Consider the following 23,013-nt stretch of genomic DNA (forward strand, 5'->3'; position numbering starts at 1 on the left):
CTTGTGGACTGGGATGAATTGAAAACTGGGTTTGGCTGGAACTGTTGACATGGGTACCTATGTGTGGCCTCTCTGTGTGACTTCTTACAGCATGAGAAGGGACCTTTCTCTGAAAAGGAGCTTCTGGAGAGCAAATTTTCCAATACAACCAGAGAGAAACTACATTGTTTTATATGACTGGCCTTAGTGGTCACATAGTGTTACTTCTGCCAAACTCCACTGGTCAGTGTAAATGTAAGATTGTCCTAATTCAAGGGAAGGACACTGACTACTTCTTGATTGGGGAGTGATAAGATCAGCTTTCAGAAGAACCTGTGGAATGGTAGTATTATTTTGCCAGTTTTCAAACAATGTAATTGCCTCACGTAATATTAATTGAGTGCAATATCTTTTCTTATTTCTCTAAGAATATTATTATCAGTGTTCTTTTTCCTGTGCGTAGTCTGTCTCCTTTGAATGTTTGGGAGAATGCCTGATATAAATAAGCAGCATGATTCTTTTTATCATGTCCTGGTTGGATTCCCTAGTAAATAAACTCCTCATTGGCTTTGTTCTTTTTCAAGATTGTTTTGGCTCTTATGGATCCGCTATATTTCCACATGAATTTGAGGATGAATTGTCAATTTTTGCTAAAAAAGACAATTAAAATTTGATAGGAAATTTATTGCTTAATTATTAGATGTATTGTCATCTGTACGATGTTAATTCAATTTATGAACATAGAATGTCTTTCCATTTATTATCTTAAATTTTTTTTCAATGAATTGTAGTTTTCAACAGTCAGGGTTTTTTTTTTTTTTTTTTTTGGTCTTTTTAGGGCCACACTTGCGCACATGGAGGATCCCAGGCTAGGGGTCAAATCAGAGTTGTAACCACCAGCCTACGCCGCAGCACAGCAACGCCAGATCCAAACATCATCTGCAACCTATACTGCAGCTCATGGCAACACCAAACCTTAATCCACTGAGCAAGGTCAGGGATTGAACCCACAACCTCATGGTTCCTAGTTGGATTTGGTTCCACTGCGCCATGACAGGAACTCCAACAGTCAGGTTTTGTACTTTTTTTGGTTGAGTTGTTTGAGTTATTTTATTCTTTTTGATGCTATTATAAATTGAATTATTTCCTTCATTTTAGTTTTGGATTGTTTATTGTTATATGGAAATACAGGTGTTTTTGTATAGTGATCTTACATCTTGCACTTGTTAAATTCATTTATTCTAAATTGTGTATGTGTGTGAATCCCATACGATTTTCTATAAAGACTTTATCACCTATAAGCAGAGATAGTTTTACTTCTTTCATTTCAAACTTTATAGCTTTTCTTTTTTTCACCTAATTGCCTTGCCTAGATCCTCCAGTACAGTGTAATAGAAGTAATAAGAGTGGATATCTTATTCCTGATCATAGGGAGAAGAATATAGTCTTTTACCGTTAAGGTGTGATGTTAGCTGTGCATTTTTCATAGACGGCTTTATCAGGTTGAGGAAATTCCTTATTACTCCTAGTTTATTTTATCATGAAATGGTGTTAGATTTTGTAAAGTGCTTTTTTCTGTATCTATTGTGATGATCGTGGAGTATTTGACATTTATTCTATTTTTTTTTTTTTTTCTTCTGCACCTGCAGCTTGTGGAAGCCCCCCAGCTCAGGGGTTGAACCTGTGCCACACTAGTGACCTGGGCCGCTGCAGTAACATGCCAGATCCTTAATTCATAGGATGTATTACATTGACTTTTATATGATAACCAATTTTGCATTCCTAGTCTAAAACCCATGTGGTCCTGGCATGAAATCCTTTTTTGTATGTTGCTGGATTTCATTTGCTGGTATTTCTTCTTCTTCGTCATCGTCTGCTGCTGCTGCTGTTTGCTTTGGGTTTAGTTTGTACTCTTTGTTCCTTGTTAAGGTAGGATATTAGATTATTGAAATCTTTTTTTTTTTGGGGGGGGCTTTTTTAGGGCTGCATCCTAAAAAGCATATGGAGGTTCCTAGGCTAGGGGCCCAATCTAAGCTACAGCTTCCGGCGTATGCCACAGCCACAGCAGTGCAGGATCTGAGCCATGTCTGTGACCCACACTGCAGCTCATGGCAACACCAGAACCTTAACTACTGAGGGAGCAGGGAGGCCAGGGTTCGAACCTTGCAACCTCATGGTTCCTAGTTGGGTTCCGTTTAGCTGCACCATGATGGAAACTCCTGATTTGAAATCTTTTAAAAATGTAGGTGTTAGAGTTCCCGTCGTGGCGCAGTGGTTAACGAATCCGACTAGGAACCATGAGGTTGCGGGTTCGGTTCCTGCCCTTGCTCAGTGGATTAACAATCTGGCGTTGCCGTGAGCTGTGGTGTAGGTTGCAGATGCGGCTCAGATCCCCCGTTGCTGTGGCTCTGGCATAGGCCGGTGCCTCCAATTCAACCCCTAGCCTGGAAACCTCCATATGCCGTGGGAGTGGCCCAAGAAATAGCAAAAAAAAAAAAAAAAAAAGTAGGTGTTTACAGATACATATTTCTCTCAAACACAGCTTTTGCTACATCCTATAAGTTTATTTTTATTTTCATGTAATTTCTATCGAAGTATTTTCTGATTTGCCTAGTGATTTCTTCTTTGACCCTTTGGTTATTTAGGAGTGTATAGTTTAATTTCCACATATTTGTCAATTTCTCAAAATTTCTTTTATTGTTGGTTTCTAATTTCATTCCTAAAATTTAGTTCATAGAAAATAATATTTCCTGGGTAAATACTTTTATAGCTGTGTTTTACTTCTTCACGAGAATTTGAGTTGCTAACTAGCATCTTGTCATTTTATCCTGAAAGATTCAATTTGGTATTTCTTTGGGGCAGGCTTGCCAGTGATGAATTCTCAGTTCTCATTTATCTAGAAATGTCTTAATTTCTCATTTAAAAATTTTTTTTTTTTTTTTTTTTTTTTTGTTTGTTGCTATTTCTTGGCCGCTCCCGGCATATGGAGGTTCCAGGCTAGGGTCGAATCGGAGCTGTAGCCTGGCCTACGCCAGACCACAGCAACGCAGGATCGAGCCGCGTCTGCAACTACACACAGCTCACGCAACACCGGATCGTTAACCACTGAGCAAGGCAGGACGAACCGCAACTCATGGTTCTAGTCGATTCTTAACCATGCCACGACGGAATCTAAAATTTTTAAAGTATATTCGATTTACAATGTTGTCAATTTCTGCCATACAGTATCTCATTGTTTTTGAATGATGATTTTGCTGATTATAGGATTCTTGGTTGAGTCTTTTTCATTTCTGTACATTGAATATGTTCTTCATGACCTTCTGTTATCCACTGTTTCTGATTTGAGGCTGTAACTAATTTTTTGGACCCCTTATATATCACTTTTCTCTTGCCATTTTCTTTCTTTTTCCTTTTTTTTTTTTTTTTGCTCTTTTAGGGCCACACTTGGAGCATATAGAAGTTCACAGGCTAGGGAATCAATTGAAGCTGTAGGTTCCAGCTACACCACAGCCACAGCAATGAGGGATCCAGGCTGCATCCATGACCTACACTACAGCTCTCGGCAATGCCGGATCCTTAACCCACTGAGTGAGGCTAGGTGTTGAAGCTGCATCCTCATGGATACTGGTTGGGTTTGTTACCACTGGGTCACCACTGGAACTCCTCTTGCCATTTTCAAATTGTCTTTCAACAGTTTAACTGAGAAATATATAGATATGAATTTCTTTGAGTTTATTATCCTTGGAATTCACTGAACTTCTTGAATGAGTAGATTGATTCTTTTCAATTTTAATAGACTATTTTTAGAGCAATTTTAAGTTTACAGAAAAATTACAGAGAGAAGAGTTCCCATAAACCTGCTTACACTGTTTTTCGTATTATTAGTGTCTTGCACAAGTGTGGTACATGTTATAGTTGATTAAAAACACTATTGATACATTATTAATTAATTGTAATTAAGAGGGGCCAGTCTTTGTGTTGTACAGTTCTCTGCATTTTGACAAATGCATAATATCCTTTAACCACCATCTGTTCCTTCCTCCAGACCCCTAGCAAACCCTGCTCTTTTATTGTTTCTATAGTTTTTACTTTTCCAGGATATTTAATATGGTGGAACTCATATAGTATATAGCCTTTTCAGATAGACTTCTTTTACTTAGCAGTATGCATTTAAATGTCTATGTCTTTCATGACTTGGTAGCTCATTTTTTTTTAATCACTGAATAATAGTCTATTTTATGGATGTACACGATTTGCTTATCAATTCACTTGTTGATTGTATTGTTTGATTCTTGTTTTTGACAGTTATGAATAAAACCACTATAAACATTCACATGCCTGTTTTTATGTGCATGTACATGTTCAATTTGGGTAAATGGCTAGGAGTGTGATTGCTAGGGTGATTGGTTAGCCTATGTTTAGCTTTTAAGAAACTGCCAAATTGTCTGCCAAATTGATGGTCCTATTTTGTATACTTGGAGCTCACTGAGCCTCTTGAATGTGCAGATTCATTTTTTAAAGTCAAATTTGGGAAGTTTCAATCATTTTTCAATTTTTTAATGGAGATATGCTCCCTGAACTCAGAATATATTGTAAAGCTATGGTAATCAAAGAAGCATGGTATAGGCACAAAAACAGACACATAGATCAATGGAACAGAATAGAAAGCCCAGAAATTTAAGCCCACACACTTGTGGTCATTTCACCTATAACAGAGGAGGGAAGAATATACAATGGAAAAAAGACAATCTCTTCAATAAGTGGTGTTGGGAAAACTGGACAGCTACTAGAATATTTCTTTATACCATATACAAAAATAAAGTAGTTTAAAGGCCTAAATAGAAGGCCTGAAACCATAAAACTCCTGGAAGAGAAGATAGGCAGAACCCTCTTTGACATAAATCATAGTAGTATTTTTTTTTTGGCACTGTCTCTTAAGGCAAAAGAAATAAAAGCAAAAATAAATAATCAGACCTAATTAAACTTAAAAGCTCTTTCCACAGCAAAGGAAAGCATTGGACAAAACAAAAAGATAACCTACTGAATGGAGAAAATATTCACAAATGATATAACCAATAAAGGTTATTATCTAAAATATGTAACAGCTTATTTTACTCAATATAAAAAAACAATCAAAAAATGGGCAGAAGACACGAGTAGACACTTTCCTAAAGATATATAAATGGCCAGGTGCCATATGAAAAAATGCTTAACATCTCTAACCATCAGAGAATCACAGATCAAAACCACATTGACATATCACCTCAAATATGTCAAAATGGCTGTCATCAAAAAGTCAGCAAATAACAACTGTTGATGAGGATGTGGAGAAAAGGATCTCTCATACACTGTTGGTGCAGCCACTGTGGAAAACATTCATGGAGTTTCTTCAAAAACTAAAAATAGAACTACTGTATGATCTAGCTGTTCCACTGCTGAGCGTATCTCAGAAGAAAACAAAAATGCTAATTCGAAATGATACGTGCACCCAGTGTTCATGAAGCATTATTTACAATAACCAAGATATGGAAGCAACTTAAATTATCCATCAACAGATGAATGGATAAAGAAGATATTACACATAATCACACACAACACACACAGAGAAATATTACTTAGCCATAAAAAAATAATGAAAGTCTGCCATTTGCAACAATGTGGATGGACCCAGAGAGTATTCTGCTTGATGAAGTAAGTCAGAGAAAGACAAATACTCTGTTATCAGTTATATGCTGATCTAGAAAATCAAATGAATCTATGTAACAAAACAGAACATACTGGTGGTTACTAGTGGGGAGAGAGCAGGGAAGGAGAGACAAAATAGGGGTAAGGGAGCAAGAGTTGTTAACTACTAAATATAAAAATAAGCAACATGGATATATTATAGCACAGGGAAATATAGCCATAATTACTTTGAGTATAATTTATAAAAACATGGAATCACTATGTTGTACACCCAAAAGTAATATTGTAAATCAAGTATACTTCCATAAAACAAAGTAAAATTTGGGAAGCTTTCTGCCATTGTTAAGATTTTTTCTCCAATCCTCCCATGCTCACAAATGCACAACTCCCTTATTCCCCTCTCATACTCCCCCCAGCCTTCATTGTAGACACCCTCGTCATGCATTTGTTGTTATGCTTAATAGTTTCCCACAGGTCTCTGAAGCTCTGTTCATCTTTCTTAAATCTTTTTCCCTGTTGTACCTCAGTCTGGATCCTCTCATTTGACCTGTCCTCAGTTCCACTCATTTTTTTTTTTTTTTTCGTTCATACCTGCTTTTGAGCACCTCTAGTCAGTTTTTCAATTCGATTTCAATACAATCAGTTTGATTTATTTTTTGAAAATAATTGGTTTCTTTATTGAAATTATCAATTTGGTTAAATATCATTCTCATAGTTTCATTTAGTCCTTAGGTTCTTCTTTTTTTTTTTTTTTTTTTTTTTTTGTATTTTCTCTTTTTTATGGCTGCACCTACTGCATATGGAAGTTCCTGGGTTAGGGGTTGAATTGGAGCTGCCTTGAGGCCTATACCACAATCACAGCAACACCAGATCTGGATCTGAGATGCATCTGTGGCCTGTGCCACAGCTTGCAGCAATACTGGATCCTTAACTCTCTGAGTGAGGCCAGGGATAGAACCCACAACCTCACAGAGATGTCAGGTCCTTAACTCGCTGAGCCACAGTAGGAACTCCTAGTTCTTTAGTTCTTTGAACATATCTATAATAGCTGACTGAAAGTCTATGTGTTGTTAAGTCCAACACTTGGGCTTCTTCAGGACAGTTTTTATTGACGGCCCTTTTCCTGTGTATGGGCCAGACTTTCTGTTTCTTTACATGCCTTGTAATTTTTTTCTTGAAAGTGAACAATTAATAATGTATCAACTCTAGAAATCGTAACTCTGCCTCTGCTGTGCCCAGAGTTTGTTGTTGTTGTTACTTGTTTAGTGACCTGCCTGGGTTAATTTTCTAACTCTGTATTCTTTGTTGCATGAGGCAACTGTTAAGTCTCTGTTCAGTTAGCCTAGAAGTTGATTAGCAGTTTAGACAGAGATTTGTTTAAATGCCTTAAGCAGAAATTTCTTAAGGGCATAATGTTTCATAATGATCTGATAAGTTTTTTTGTTTATTTTGGTTTTGTTTTTTTTTTTAGGGCTGCACTGGTAGGTACAGAAGTTCCCAGACTAGGGGTCGCATAGGAGCTAGAGCTTCCAGACTGTGCCACAGCCACAGCAACTTGGGATCTGAGCTGCATCTGTGACCTACACCATAGCTCACGGCATCTCCAGATCCCGACCCACTGAGTGAGGCCAGGGATCAAACCTGCATCCTCATGGATTCTGGTCAGATTAGTTTCTGCTGCGGCACAATGGTAACTCCAGGGATCTGATGTTTTAATGGTTAAAATGCTTGAGTATTTTAGCAGAATCTTCCAATGGTTGCTTCCCAGTAGAGGTTTGGAGTGAGGTGGTAGACAAGATAGCTGGAAGAAGATGAATAGCAGCTAATTCAATTGCACGATTGTCTTTAATTGGCTAGTGAGCATTAGGAATCTTCACAGCAGTATAGGGCCTGTTGGATTTTCCACTTATTGTAGGATCATTAAACTGTTCCTTGGTATACACTTTGGAAAACACTTTTGATTTTCTTTTCTTTTCTTTTTTGCCACACCCGCAGCATGAGGAATTTTCACAAGCCAGGGATCAAATCCACACCACAGCAGTAACCAGAGCCACAGCAGTTACAACTCTGGATTCTTAACCTCTGAGCCACCAGGAAGAGTTTTCTTTGAAAGAGTTTTCAAAGTTTTCTTTGAAAAAGTTTAACCTAAGTTGAACTAAGAGTTTTCTTTAGAAAAAGTTCAACCTAAGTTGCAGGATGTCTTCAAACTTTAGCAGTACACAAATATAGAATAACAAACAAACAAAAGACTGGAGAGAAGAGAGAAATAAACCAGCCATCATTTTGAGGAAAAAAAAAATATGACCAGCCATCATTTTTAAAGAAAAAAGTGAACATGTGAATTTAGTTTGCAAATATGCTTCTGAGTGTGTGTGTATACTTAGGTGAGCATATAGATCCCTTCACACAATTTTCTTTTTGTTGCACTTTTAAAAAAAAAAAAAAGACTCCTGGGACATAACAGCATTGCTGGATGTCGGGTACATTTACAAAACCTGACTACATGAGAAGCACTCTACAAAGGCACAGAATGTTACCTAGAACCAGATAATTAAACGACCCAGACTTTTCTTGATTTTTAAATGGTAAAAAATCTTATTTTCTGTAACATTAATCTATAGTACTGATGGTCATTTATTTATTTTTATTTGTGTTATTAGTATTCACAATGTACTTGCTAATTAAATATTTAAAATCTCTAGTGTTAATTCTGGTGTTAAAAGCTTTTCAAATCTCTATAAATCTGATTTTGAAACAATTGATGGTAAATGACTTTCTTTGTTAGAACCAATTGCCAAGTAATAAAATTGACTTTTGAAAACAAAACATTATTTGCGTATTTGGAAACATTTTACATAATAAGTGTGTCTTAGGTTCCTGAAATTTGAATATAAACAAAGGGTCTTTCATAAATTACCATTTGTATACCAGTGCTGTCTTGCAGCAAAGCCTAATTATTATAACCTGTTATATACCAATGCAGGAAATGCAAAGCTGTCTCTGTATTTTGGATTGTGTATATCTTCTCTTCCTGTGGTGCCCAGTATGGAACTGAACAAAGTGAGGTCAACCCAAAACAGTCCCAAATCTGACCTGTTATCACCTGAGCCTTCATGGTTCAGTTTGAAAATCCAGTTGACCTGCTCTTCCTTCAGAGATTCTTAGAAGCCACAGCTATTTATGAAGGTCTCCTTAAGTGCACCCCCAATCCTAAATTGGCGAAGAGCAGAATGGATCTGATTTCTTCAAATATTTGGGGCTGCTGACGTGAACTGGTGGACATTAATGGATGTGTTAGAAGGAACCCAGCTTAGTAATGATTTCAAGGCAAGGAGCGTTAATTAGCACTGGCATACAATCAAAGTCTCACTAGCTATGGAAAATTCAATAATGATAGCCTAGGTCTTCAGCTGTGTTTGGCACCTCACTATACCTGACAGGTAAAATGTTGACTGTAGGATATTCTAGCACATCCTTACATTAAACAATCTGACATTAATACTGGAGACTATGGCTTTCCTCTAACACTGCTTCCTTTCCTTTGATTGACACACCTTTTTTTTTTTTTTTTTTTTTTTTTTTTTGCCTTGAAGTCTTCCGTTATAGCAAAGAGGACAGTTTTTGAACCTGAGAAGATGACGTGAAAGACTGTATTTATATATATGTATCCTTTCTATTTTTCTTTTAGTGCTATTCTCCATCTCAAGATGTCTTTACACTTCCAATAAATGCAAACTGACAAATCTCCAGGCCACGACAGAGGGGAAATCATTACTTCTTGAAGCCTGGAAGACAGCCCTTGATAAAGCCAAATCCCTGATTGATGTTGCAATGCTGAGGAAGTTCTGGAAGAGGAGACTTTTTTCTTATCCCACTAAATACTACTTCTTATTTTTTATTTTTTCCCTAGTCACCTTCTCTGTTTTGAAAATTCATCAAAAGCCTGAATTTGTAAATATTGGACATTTGGAGCTGGTTGAAGAGAATCCTAGTAGTAGTATTAATTGCACCAAAGTTCTACAGGGTGATGTAGATGAAATCCAAAAGGTAAAGCTTGAGATACTAACAGTGAAATTTAGAGAGCGCCCTCGATGGACAGCCTATGACTACATAAACATGACTGCTGATTGCCCTTCTTTCATCAAGAAGCGCAAATATATTACAGAACCGCTTAGTAAAGAAGAGGCAGAATTTCCAATAGCATATTCTATAGTGGTTCATCACAAAATTGAAATGCTTGACAGACTCCTGAGGGCCATCTATATGCCTCAGAATTTCTATTGCATTCACGTGGACAAAAAATCAGAGGAATCCTTTCTGGCCGCAGTGATTGGTATTGCATCCTGCTTCAGTAATGTCTTTGTGGCCAGTCAACTGGAGAGTGTGGTGTATGCATCATGGAGCCGGGTTCAGGCTGACCTCAACTGCATGCAGGACCTCTACCAGATGAATGCAGACTGGAAGTACTTGATAAATCTCTGCGGTATGGATTTCCCTATTAAAACCAACCTGGAAATTGTCAGGATGCTCAAGCTGCTAAAGGGTGGGAGCAACCTTGAAACTGAAAGAATGCCATCCAACAAAAAAGAACGGTGGAAAAAACATTACACAGTTGTGAATGGAAAGCTGACAAACATGGGGACCGACAAAACACATCCTCCTCTTGAGACCCCTTTGTTTTCAGGCAGTGCCTATTTCGTGGTCAGTAGGAGTTATGTGGAGTATGTGCTGGAGAATGAAAAAATCCAGAAGTTTATGGAGTGGGCAAAAGACACATACAGCCCAGATGAGTATCTCTGGGCCACTATTCAAAGGATCCCAGAAGTCCCAGGCTCACTGTCCTTAAGCCACAAGTACGACATGTCTGACATGCATTCGATTGCAAGGTTTGTCAAGTGGCAGTACTTTGAAGGCGACGTTTCCAAGGGCGCCCCCTACCCACCGTGCAGCGGCATCCACGTGCGCTCTGTGTGCGTTTTCGGAGCCGGTGACTTGAACTGGCTGCTGCGCACACATCACTTGTTTGCCAACAAGTTCGACACAGACATCGACCTCTTCGCCATCCAGTGTTTGGACGAGCATCTGAGACATAAAGCACTGGAGGCGTTAAAACACTGACCGTTGTTGTATGTGATTTTAGAAATAACCAGGCTGCATGAGATGTACCACATTTGATTCCTTTGCCTACAGAATCAAGCTCTCCATGCTAGGGAAGCTATAGAGTTTCTGCAGAGCACGGTGTGTTAGAAAGGTAGTAGCCCTAAGCCTTGACTTAGAACTAATGAATGCCCAGGGCAGGTTGCAAGGCATTGTGGGGAGAGGTGCCCCAAGTGGCTGGAGAAGAGGCTAAATGCCCTCTAGCTTGTTAAAAGCGCTCAGGGACTTAACAAAACCCTAAGATTTGACCTGTGCCAAAATTACTTGGAGAGCTTTCAATATTGTGGTTTTCCAGATTTTAATAAATTTTTACCAACAACCAATAGTAAGGATGTAATTTATCTTGTAGGTTGTGTCTGTTGAAAGAGAAGTTTGACTTTAAATGATCTTTGTAAGTGATGTACTTTCTGCTGTAACATTGCTCTGTGTCCTGTATCTGTATATGCTATCTCAGGGAACTTGAAAAAATGGGCTTGATTGAATGTATTTCTCATTTTTGCTTTTAACAATGTATGTGTATTTTTAAAAGCAAAAAAGAGAGACAGTTCCTAGTTTAGTTGATTCTACGAGTCATCTAAATCATCTTAGGTTATTTAAAAAGTTAAGGTGGAGTTCCCGTTGTGGTTCAGTGGTTAACGAATCCTACTAGGAACCATGAGGTTGCGGGTTCGATCCCTGCCCTTGTTCAGTGGGTTAACCATCCGGCGTTGCCGTGAGCTGTGGCGTAGGTCGCAGACGTGGCTCGGATCCTGCGTTGCTGTGGCTCTAGCATAGGCCGTCGGCTACAGCTCCGATTCGACCCCTAGCCTGGGAACCTCCATATGCCATGGGAAGCGGCCCAAGAAATGGCAAAAAGACAAAAAAAAAAAAAAAAAAAAAAGTTAAGGTATCTTTGTTTATTAGAGTATCTGCAGAGTAACCTTCAAGTTTTTCAAATATTTGTCTCCCTCCTCCTCGTCTCCCCAGACCCTGCTCCAAGCTGTATATAAACTTGTTTTCATGTTGCCCCATGTTCATAGTATTACAGCCTCGATTCTTTTAATGTGATCCGATTGGCAGTAATTAGTCTGGAGAACTAAGATGTGGTGAAGTGTAGGTATGGCAGAGGGGAGGAGGAGTCATAGGTGGGCAATTTCTGAAGCCTCTGATGAGTGTTGAAAACCACAGAACTTACTAGGAGGGGAAAATTGTGCCTGGGAATCCTAAAGGGAACATTAGGTTTGGAGTAGATTGGTTCAATATTGATACCATTCTCAGTATGTGGTTTTTACTCTACTTTTCACCAAAAGACAGATGATTTGAGGTTGCAGTTGTGCTGTTTCATATCTCAAAGTAAATGAAGATTAAAAAAAAAAAAAGCCTCAACTTTCTTTTTTGCTAAACTGATACCATTCAGCCAAAGATCTAATAGGAAAGGGGAAGCTTTATCATTTAGCTGAGACTTTGAATAGGAATCAAATCCATGTATTTTATTCTTAAAACTTAGTCAACTTAAATGTTATACAGTAAATTCATAAGATTAGCCAGTTTTCAGGTGTTCAACTGAGAAAACATTTTTTATTCATCAGAGTTTGGAGATGTTTTTATTTTATGGAGATGTTTGGTATACTGGCACTCCTGATTGACAATTTCACGTTTTTGGAAACTTTGTAATTTGTAAACGTGCAATCAGTGGCTTGCTATGGTTTGCATGATTTAACATGGCAGCCAATGTTGGACCAAGAAAAACATACTTGCTTTGAAAATTCAAGAGAGAATGTCAGCGAGAGTATTATATGCATAATGTTTAGTTTCTGTTGGCTTCTAAGCCAATTTGTTCTTTTAATACTTGTCACATATTTTCCTCTGCTCTATTTTTTAAATTTAAATTTTTTATTATTTCAGCTGCATCTGTGGCATGTAGAAGTTCCCAGGCCCAGGACTAAACCTGTGCCACAGTAGCAACCCCAGCTGCTCCAGTGGTAATGCCAGCTCTTTAACCCACTGAGCCACAAGGGAACTCCTTCCCCTGCTCTATTTTAGAAGAGAGATTTTACCTGTAAGTTAGGCTTTTTTTTTTTTTTTCCCTTAAACTCTAAATCCAGTAATTTTCAATGACATACTCTGGGTCTGTGTCGTATGTGCGTGTGTGTGTGCGTGTTTTCCACTTCATTCATGGTGTCTTAAATATTATAAACATTGTTTCATTTTTTATGTTGAATATTTGCACATTTACAGGAAAGTTAATAGTACAGTGAACACCATATAACTTTTTCTTTCTTTTTTGGCTGTACCTGTGGCACATGGAAGTTTCCAGGCCTGTGTCACAACTGCCTGTACAGAGACAAGCTGGATCATTAACCCACTGTGCCAAAGTGGGGGGAACTCCTAAAAATAAGATTTTAGAATCCATTTCCTCAAACCCCATGCTACAACTGGACTCAGCATCTTTTATGTAGCTGTGGCACCTCATCTTTCTAGAATGGCACTTGTTGAAATGTCTTGAAATGTTACCCTATTGCTAATAGCTGTTACAGGCATTATGTAGCCATTAGGACTCTTAATTTTATTTTTTCAACATAACTTAAAATAAATGAAATCACACTTGTTGGACAAGCAATTTGAAGAAACAAGAAGTTAGTTTCTAAAGGAAAACCATATAACATTCAGGAAAAGCAAAAATATAAGTTCTGCAATATCTATTTTGGCTCAGTGGGTTAAGAACCTGACATAGTGTCTGTGAGGATGTAGGTTCCAACCATGGCCTCCCTCAGTAGGTTAAGGATCTGGCATTGCTCTGAGCTGTGGCATAGGTTGCAGATGTGGTTCAGAGCCAGCATTGCTGTGGTGTAGGCTGGCAGCTGCAGCTCACTTTCCACCCCTAGCTGGGAAGTTTCCATATGCCACAGGTGTGGCCTCAAAAAGAAAAAAAAATGTCAGAAGTTCTTCGGAAAAGATAAATTATTTAAATTGCTTCCTGTATGTCAGTTATTAAACACTAATTTTGTTTTACTGTCATTTAAGGTTTTTTATTGGGAATCATTAGAAATCATTTTCTCCGATAAATTCTTAAACATGCAGAAACTGCGATTTTGTGATGGAATGAGTCTAGTTAGTGAAGTACTGATTAGGATTCACATATTATTTATTAAGGACAAGAGTTAAGAAAGATGATTCTTTTTTTATAGGCAGTTACTTAGGCCCCTCCCAGATCATGGTAAACAGCCACTCAGCCTTGAAAATGTGGGACACTATTGTTTCTAAACATGTATTTTTGTCATTCAACAAGTATGACTCCCTTAACATAAGTGGATTTTCTTTTCTAGTCATTTGGAGGTGGTGAGTGAGCCATGTTTTACTTCATTTCATCTATAGAGTCAATTGAACTGGACTTTTTTTGGCCTAAAAAAATAAAAATCGTTCCTCATCATGGTTAACAGAAATGAGTAAATGCAAGCGTGCTTACTGTAGTTGTGCTCTCTTGAATACGAGCATGACTGAATGCATGTGGAATGAGTCATAAAACCATTAAAGTCAGCTCTTCAGAAACCAATGCTTTGTCTCCAAAAGCCATTCTTATTTGTTAGCTACCAGCACCCCAGTGTTAAATTTAGTAGTTGGATGTGATTGTTGTAACCAACAGGTGTCTTGTTTGAGTGGTGGTTCAAACATAAGATTAATTCTTGAGGCAGAAATGTCAGAAAAAAGAATATGGCAATGGCAAAGCATGTAACATGGTTATGCAGAAAAGACTTGGACAGGGGACGGCGGAAGAATGCAATTTAATAGCCAGTATTGCTTTCTGGGCATTACTAGCTTCAGCTCATGTCTCCTGAAGGACAGTGGCCACAAGTATTAACAGGATTTGTAACTTGCTGCTGTTTGAATGTAGAAGGCACACCTGAGGGAAAAGGGAAGTCCCCCTTCCACCCAAGTGTTGAGTGCCTGCTCACCTAATCTGGTAAACTCTTCTGGGTGCTCTTCTTTTTTTTCTTTTTTTTTCTTCTGGGTACTCTTTAACCCCATTTTAAATGAAATGGATTCTACAAAGAGGCACAATTGATTAAACTCAGACCTTTCTAGAAAGCTCAAGAACTTTACATATCCTTTATAAACATGCTCATTGAAGATTTGGTATGTACTTAAAGTTTTTGGACCTTGTTATCAGAATATTGATTCAGTATTTTTGTATGTAACAAGATGCAACCTGGAAATGAGACACAACTATTGGGACAGAAAAGCTATTTTCATTTGTGCTGAGGATAGGATTGTCCAAGTTGAAAGTCAAGGAATCTTATCCTCAAGTTACTTAGAAATTTGCACATTGCCAGATATGCAAAAATTGGTTTTTCCCAAGTTCATACTGCAGGCAGGAATGTTAAAACCTAACATGAAGAGTCTGAAAACATTCAAATTCTTTCATCAGTAATTCACTTCTTGGAAAATACCCTAGGGTATTAACCAGGGATCTGGATCCACATTTAAATCCAGTGTTTGTCATATCCTTATTTATGGTGAAATGTAAAAATACATAAGTCCCCAGTGAGAAAGGAATAATTATGGACTTAAAAAAATATGTGATGGGGTATCATGGAATATTTTTATAGTACACCTAATGCCATGGAAAAATCACTGTAGGTTCAATAGAGTAAACAACTGGAACACTACATATAATGTGATCTCAATTATGTTAAAAACAAGATTCTGAACAGAAAGGAGCATTCAGAATTTCCCTGAAATATCACATCTTGGTATTTGAGAACACTTCTTCCAGCTCTATAAAATTGTTGCTCGCCAAACATTTATTTGGCGCCTTTCCCACATATGGTTTGCCCTAGGGAGTCTCATTAAGATTCCTTACCCCCAGCCTCTACTTGGTGGGTTGTGGGGGGAGGGAGCCTTGCTTTTCTGGAGCATCCGTCTTTTACCCACAGCATTTAAGGTTTTGCTTGGGGGCTTTTCAGTGTGTCCCCGGACTTATACTCTGGGTAACCCTCTAAAGTAATCCAGTTGCATACCCTGGGTGGAGAGAACTTTTTGCAGCACTGGCCGCAAGAATCACTGAACCAGTCCCAAAGAGTGCAGTCAACCCAGCTTCAAGATCCCTCACTGCTCAGATTGGCAGCAGCTCCTTTTGCCTCTAGATCTTAACAATATATGACACTTTGTTTTCTTCAATAAGATAAATATTAAGTGCTTTGTAGGTGAGGATGGTCTGATTCTTTCAGCTGCATGCCAACACAAAACATGTTCCCCGGCAGGAGAAGGACAGGAAGATACTCAAATGGGTAACACAGGAGTCACTTGGATGAGCAATTTGGGTGCAGGAGGAGATGGTTTAACTACAGATTTTTGTGCATTTCATGGGAAGACTCCACTACCTTTAAGAGTAGCTAAGAAACTAATGCTTACTTTGAAAAAACAAACAAAAAACTTTTTTTAATTTTAATTTTAATTTTTTTATTACTTAATGAATTTATCACATCTGTAGTTGTTTAATGATCATCACAATCCAATTTCATAGGATTTCCATCCCATAACCTAAGCACATCCCCCCACCCCCCCAAACTGTCTCCTCCAGAGACCATAAGTTTTTCAATGTCTGTGAGTCAGCATCTGTTCTGCAAAGAAGTTCAGTCTGTCCTTTTCTCAGATTCCACATGACAATGAAAGCATTTGATGTTGGTGTCTCATTGTATGGCTGACTTCACTTAGCATGATAATTTCTAGGTCCATCCATGTTGCTAAAAATGCTGGTATTTCATTCTTTTTAATGGCTGAGTAACATTCCATGGCGTATATGTACCACTTCTTTATCCACTCCTCTGTCGATGGACATTTAGGTTGTTTCCCTGTCTTGGCTATTGCAAATAGTGCTGCAATGAACATCAGAGTATATGTGTCTTTGCGAGTCGTGGTTTTCTCTGGATAGATGCCCAGGAGTGGGATTGCTGGGTCAAATGTTTAGTTTTCTGAGGAATCTCCATACTATTTTCCACAGTGGTTGGACCAATTTACAATCCCACCAACAGTGTAACAGGGTTCCTTTTTCTCCACACCCTCTCCAGCACTTATTATTTGTAGACTTTGTGATGATGGCCATTCTGGCTGGTGTAAGGTGGTACCTCATGGTGGTTTTGATTTGCATTTCTCTAATCATGAGTGATGTTGAACATCTTTTCATGTATTTTTTGGCCATCTGCATGTCTTCTTCGGAGAATCATCTGTTTAGATCTCCTGCCCATTTTTTGGTGGGGTTGTTTGTTTTTTTGGTATGGAGCTGCAGAAGGTGTTTATATATTTTGGAGATTAATGCCTTGTCAGTTGATTCACTGGCAAAGATTTTCTCCCATTCTGTGGGTTATCTTTTCGTTTTGTTTAGGGTTTCCTTTGTTGTACATAAACTTTGAAGTTTGATTAGGTCCCATTTGTTTATTTTTGTTTTTACTGTCAATCCTCTAAGAGGTGGATCTGAGAAGATGTTGCTGTGGTTTCTGTCCGAGAGTGTTTGGCCTATGTTTTCCTCTAAGAGTTTTATGGGATCTGGTCTTACATTTAGGTTTTTAATCCATTTTGAGTTTATTTTGTGTATGGTGTTAGGGAGTGTTCTAATTTCATTCTTTTCCATGTGGCTGTCCAGTTTTCCCAGCACCACTTATTGAACAAGCTGTCCTTTCTCCATTGTATATTCTTGCCTCCTTTGTCATAGATGAGTTGGCTGTAGGTGCATGGGTTTAATTCTGGGCTCTCTATCCTCTTCCACTTATCTATATTTCTGTCTTTGTACCAGTACCATATGGTTTTGATGATTGTTGCTTTTTTTCTTTTTTTTCTTTTTTTTTTTTTTGCTTTTTAGGGCCATACCTGTAGTACATGGAGGTTCCCAGGCTAGGGGTCAAACTGGAGCTACAGCTGCTAGCCTGCAGCACACCCACAGCAATGCCAGATCCTTAACTTGCTGAGCGAGGCCAGGGATTGAACTCGCAACCTCATGGTTCCAACTCATATTTGTTTCTGCTGCGCCACGGCAGGAACTCTGATTATTGCTTTTGTAGTATAGTCTGAAGTCCAGGAGCCTGATTCTTCCAGCTCCATTTTTCCTTCTCAGGATGTCTTTGGCTATTCTGGGTCTTTTGTGCTTCCATATACACTTTAAAGTATTTTGTTCGAGTTCTGTGAAGAATGTCCTTGGTAATTTGATAGGGATTGCATTGAATCGGTATATTGCCTTAGGTAGTATAGTCATTTTGATAATATTAACTCTTCCAATTCACAAGCATGGTTTATCTTTCCATCTTTTTGTGTCATCTTTGATTTCTTTCATCAGTGTCTTATAGTTTTCAGAGTACAGGTCTTTTGTCTCTTTAAGTAGGTTTACTCCTAGGTATTTTATTCTTTTGGATGCGATGGCAAAGGGGATTGCTTCCCTAATTTCTCTTTCTGTTCTTTCATTGTTAGTATACAGAAAGGCCGTTGATTTCTGTGCATTCATTTTGTATTCTATGACTGCCAAATTCATGGATGAGCTCTATAACAGTTTTCTGGTAGAGTCTTTAGGATTCTCTAGGTATAGTATCATGTCATCTGCAAAAGTGATAGTTTTACTTCTTCCTTTCCAATTTGGATTCCTTTTATTTCTCTTCTCTGATTGCCATGGCTACGACTTCCAAAACTATGTTGAAGAGTAGTGGCAAGAGCAGACATCCTTGTCTTGTTCCCAGTCTCAGCGGAATTCTTTCAGTTTTCACCATTGAGAATGATGTTCGCTGTGGGTTTGTCATATATGGCCTTTATTATGTTGAGGTAGGTTCCCGCTATGCCCACTTTCTGAAGGGTTTTTATCAGAAATGGGTGTTGGATTTTGTCAAAGGCTTTTTCCGCATCTATTGAGACGATCATATGGTTTTTATTCTTCAGTTTGTTAATGTGGTGTATCACACTGATGGATTTGCGGATATTGAAGAGCCCTTGCATCCCTGGGATAAACCCCACTTGATCATGATGTACAATCCTTTTAATGTATTGTTGGATGCGGTTTGCTAGTATTTTGTTGAGGATTATTGCATCAATGTTCATCTGTGAAATTGGCCTGTAGTTTTCTTTTTTTGTGGTATCTTTGGTTTTGGTATCAGGGTGATGGTGGCCTCATAGAATGAGTTCGGGAATGTCCCTTCCTCTGCCATTTTTTGGAATAGTTTCTGAAAGATAGGTGTTAGCTCTTCTCTAAATGTTTGATAGAATTCGCCTGTGAAGCCATCTGGTCCTGGACTTTGGAAGTTTTTAAATCACAGTTTCAATTTCAGTTCTTGTGATTGGTGCATTCATCTTTTCTGTTTCATCTTGGTTTAGTCTTGGAAGATTGTACCTTTCTAAGAATTTGTCCATTTCTTCTAGGGTTTCCATTTTATTGGCATATAGTTGCATATAGTAGTCTCTTATGATCCTTTGCATTTCTGTGATGTCCGTTGTTAGTTCTCCTTTTTCATTTCTAATTTTATTGATTTGAGTCCTCTCTCTTTTTTGCTTGATAAGTCTGGCTAAGGGTTTATCAATTTTGTTGATCTTTTCAAAGAACCAGTTTTTCGTTTCATTGATCTTTTCTATGGTTTTCCTTCATTTCTATTTCATTGATTTCTGCTCTGATGTTTATGATTTCTTTCCTTCTTCTAACTTTAGGTCTTGTCTGTTCTTCTCTCTCAAGCTGCTTTAGATGTAAAGTTAGCTTGTTTATTTGAGTTTTTTTGTTTGTTTGTTTCCTGAGGTGGCTTGTATTGCTATAAACTTTCCTCTTAGAACGGCTTTTGTGGTATCACATAGTTTTTGGAGTATTGTATCTTTGTTGTCATTTGCTTCTAGGTATTGTTTGATTTCCTCTTTGATTTCTTCAGTGATCCATTGGATGTTTAGTAGCATGTTGTTGAGTCTCCACATGTTTGTGTTTTTTGCAGTTTTTTTCTTGTTGTTGATTTCTAGTCATATAGCGTTGTGGTCAGAAATGATGCTTGATTTGATTTCAATTTCCTTAAAGTTACCAAGGTTGGATTTGTAGCCCAGGATGTGATGCATCTTAGAGAATGTTCCATATGCAGTTGAGAAAAATGTGTTTTCTGTTGCTTTTGGATGGAATGTCTTCTAAATATGTATTAAGTCCATCTGGTGTAATGCTTCATTCAGGGCCTGTGTTTCCTTATTGATTTTCTATCTGGATGATCTGTCCATTGCTGTAAGTGGCACGTTAAAGTCCCCCACTATGATTGTGTTATTGTTGATTTGTCCTCTTAAGGTTGTTAGCAGTTGCCGTATATATTGTGCTGAACCTATGTTGGGAGCAATGATATTTAAAATTGTTTTATTTTCTTCTTGGATTGATCCTTTGATCATTATGTAGTGACCTTCTTTGTCCCTTAAAATATTCTTCATTTTAAAGTCTATTTTGTTTGATATGAGTATTGCTACTCCAGCTTTCTTTTGATCCCCGTTTGCATGAACTATTGTCTTCCATCCTCTCACTTTCAATTTGTATGTGTCCCTAGAAGTGAAGTGGGTCTCTTGAAGACAGCATATATATGGGTCTTGTTTTTGTATCCATTCAGCCAGTCTATGTCTTTTGGTTGGGGTGTTTACTCCATTCACATTTAAGGTAATTATTGATATGTATGTTCTTATTGCTGTTTTATTAATTGCTTTGGATTTGTTTTTGTTGCTGTTTTTCCTTCCCTCTTCTCTTGTTCTCTCCTCTCGTGGTTTGAGGACTATCTTTAGTGTTGTATTTGAATTGATTTTTCTTTGTTTGTGTATCAATTGTAGATTTTTGGTTTGCAGTTATTCTGAAGTTTTGATGTAAGAGTCTATATGTATATGAGATTGTTTTAAATTGTTGGTCTCTTAATTGCAAGTTCATCTCCAGTGTCCTGCATTTGTACCCACCTCTTTTCATGATTCCTGATTTTGGTGGTATAATTGTGCATGGATATTTCATATCTTTACTGTATATATACCTTTACTGGTGAGCCTTGTCATTTGTGGTATTTTTGTTTCCTGTTGCTGTCTTTTCTTTTCTGCCTAGAGAAGTTCCTTTAGTATTTGTTGTCAGGCTGGTTTAGTGTTGCTGAATTCGCTCAGCTTTTGCTTATCTGTGAAGCTTTTGATTTCTCCTTCAAATCTGAATGAGAGCCTTGCTGGGTAAAGTAATCTTGGTTGGGGGTTTTTTCCTTTCATCACGTTAAGTGTTTCATGCCACTGCCTTCTGCCTGCAGAGTTTCTGCTGAAAAATCTGCCAATAACCTTATTGGGGTTCCCTGGTATGTTATTTGTTTCTTTTCCCTATCTGCTTTCAAGATTTTCTCTTTGTCTTTAATTTTGGTCATTTTGATTAATATGTGTCTTGGTGTATTCCTCCTTGAGTTTGTTTTATATGGTACTCGTTGTGCTTCCTGGATTTTGAGTGAGTGGTCCCTTTCCCATGTTAGGGAAGTTTTCGGCTATTATCTCTTGGAATATTTTTTCTGTCCCCTTCTCTCTCTCTCTTCTCCTTCTGGCACCCCTATAACACAGATGTTGGAGCGTTTAACGTTGTCCCAGAGTTCTCTGAGACTCTCTTCATTTGTTTTCCATCTTTTTTCTCTTTTCTGTTCCACATCCATAATTTCCACTAATCTGTCCTCCACCTCGCTTATTTGTTCTTCTGCCTCCTGTATTCTGCTATTAGCTGCTTCTACTGAGTTTTTTATTTCAGTGATTATATTTTGCATCTCTTTTTTTAAGTTGTATATCTTGTATCACATTGTTCAGTGTTTCCTGTAAGTTATCCATCTTTGCCTCCAGTTTATTTCTAATGTCTTTCATCCACTTCAGCATCAAGAGTCTCTAAAGTCTTTTTCCTGGATGCTGAGAATCTCCTGATCACTTAGCTGTTTTTCTGGGTTTTTTTCTTTCTTCCTTATCTGAGATGTAGTTCTCTGTCTTTTCATTTTTATAGGTTTTTGGCGTGGTGACCTTTTTACATATAATAGAGTTGTAGCCTCTCTTACTTCTGGTGTCTGCCCCCCTTGTGGCTGAAGTCAGTATGGGGGCTTGCTGTAGGCTTCCTGATGGGAGGGGCTGATGCCTGCCCACTGGTAGGTGGAGCTGATTCCTATCCCTCTGGTGGGTGGGGCTTTGTCTCTGGGTGAGATTAGAGAGGCTGTGTGGTGGGGGGTCTTTATGCAGCCTGCTTACTGAGGGGCGGGGCTGTGATCCCACCTGGATTGTTGTTTGGCCTGGGGCTCCTCAGAGCTGATGGGTAGGGCTAGATTTTCTCAACAAGGCCATCTCTGGAGAAATGCATGCTGCTGAATATTCCCAAGAGCCTTGCTTCCAGTGCCCTTCCCCCACAACAAGCCACATTTACCCCCTGTTTTCCCAGGAGGTCCTCCAAGAACTGCAGTCAGGTCTGACCCAGATTCCTATAGAGACTTTGCTTTGCCCTGGGCCCCAGTGCATGTTGAAGTCTGTGTGCGCCTTTAAGAATGGGGTCTCCTTTTCCCCCATTCCTGTGGAGCCAGATGCTCCAGGGGCTCTTTCTCCCAGTTCCAGATCCCCACACATGAGTGTTTGATGTGGGCCTCAGAACTCTCTCTCCTGTAGGTGAGTCTCTGTGAACCAGTTAGTTTCCAGTCTGTAAAAAACTTTTTTTTTTTCATGGATTTCCTTCTGCAGAGCTGATCATTAGCTTATTTACCAAGTATTTATAATTTACATTCTTTGTTGTCAAACTTATCAGTCAACCGTTCCTGGACCAGTCAGAGTTTCTTCTTGTAGCTTGATTCAAAGGAGACGTGTTTTCTCTCAGGAAAGCTTTCTCTACTTCTCTTTCCAAAGAAAAATGCCCCTTCAAGTATGTTCCTTCAAGCCCACTGAGGTAATAATAATAATAACAGCTAGAATTTGTTGAGTGTTTTCCGACTGCATGTTCTAAGCACATTGCACTTAGCATCTCCTTTCTCTTCCCAACAACTTTAGCAGCAGGTGCTTCTATTGGCCCAATTTACAAAGGGAGCAAAGATGTACAGGAATTGGTAACAAATGGCATATCTTAAAAATGTTTTTCTGGGAGTTGTCATTGTGGCGCAGCAAAAATGAATCTGACTAGGAACCATGAGGATGCAGGTTTGATCCCTGGCCTTACTCAGTGGGTTAAAGATTCAGCATTACTCTGGCTGTGGCAGGGGTAGC

General features: G+C 38.4%; 1 protein-coding gene across 14 annotated transcripts in view; it reads left to right on the forward strand.

Annotated features, from left to right (window-relative positions):
- GCNT1 (glucosaminyl (N-acetyl) transferase 1, core 2) overlaps nt 1–23,013 on the forward strand; it is a 173,815-nt gene that overhangs the window by 27,086 nt on the left and 123,716 nt on the right. For 6 of the 14 annotated variants that reach the window (XM_003480538.4, XM_021065082.1, XM_021065059.1 and 3 more), the window contains one exon: nt 9,353–14,353. The exons of the other annotated variants lie outside the window; for them this stretch is intronic. In XM_003480538.4, coding sequence (XP_003480586.1) covers nt 9,496–10,782 — 1,287 coding nt within the window. In that variant the 5' untranslated portion in view covers nt 9,353–9,495 and the 3' untranslated portion in view covers nt 10,783–14,353. Of the gene's footprint in view, nt 1–9,352; nt 14,354–23,013 lie in introns of those variants that run through there. 14 annotated transcript variants of the gene reach the window in all.

Source organism: Sus scrofa, chromosome 1 (genome assembly GCF_000003025.6).
Source record: "Sus scrofa isolate TJ Tabasco breed Duroc chromosome 1, Sscrofa11.1, whole genome shotgun sequence".
Taxonomy (NCBI): domain Eukaryota; kingdom Metazoa; phylum Chordata; class Mammalia; order Artiodactyla; family Suidae; genus Sus; species Sus scrofa.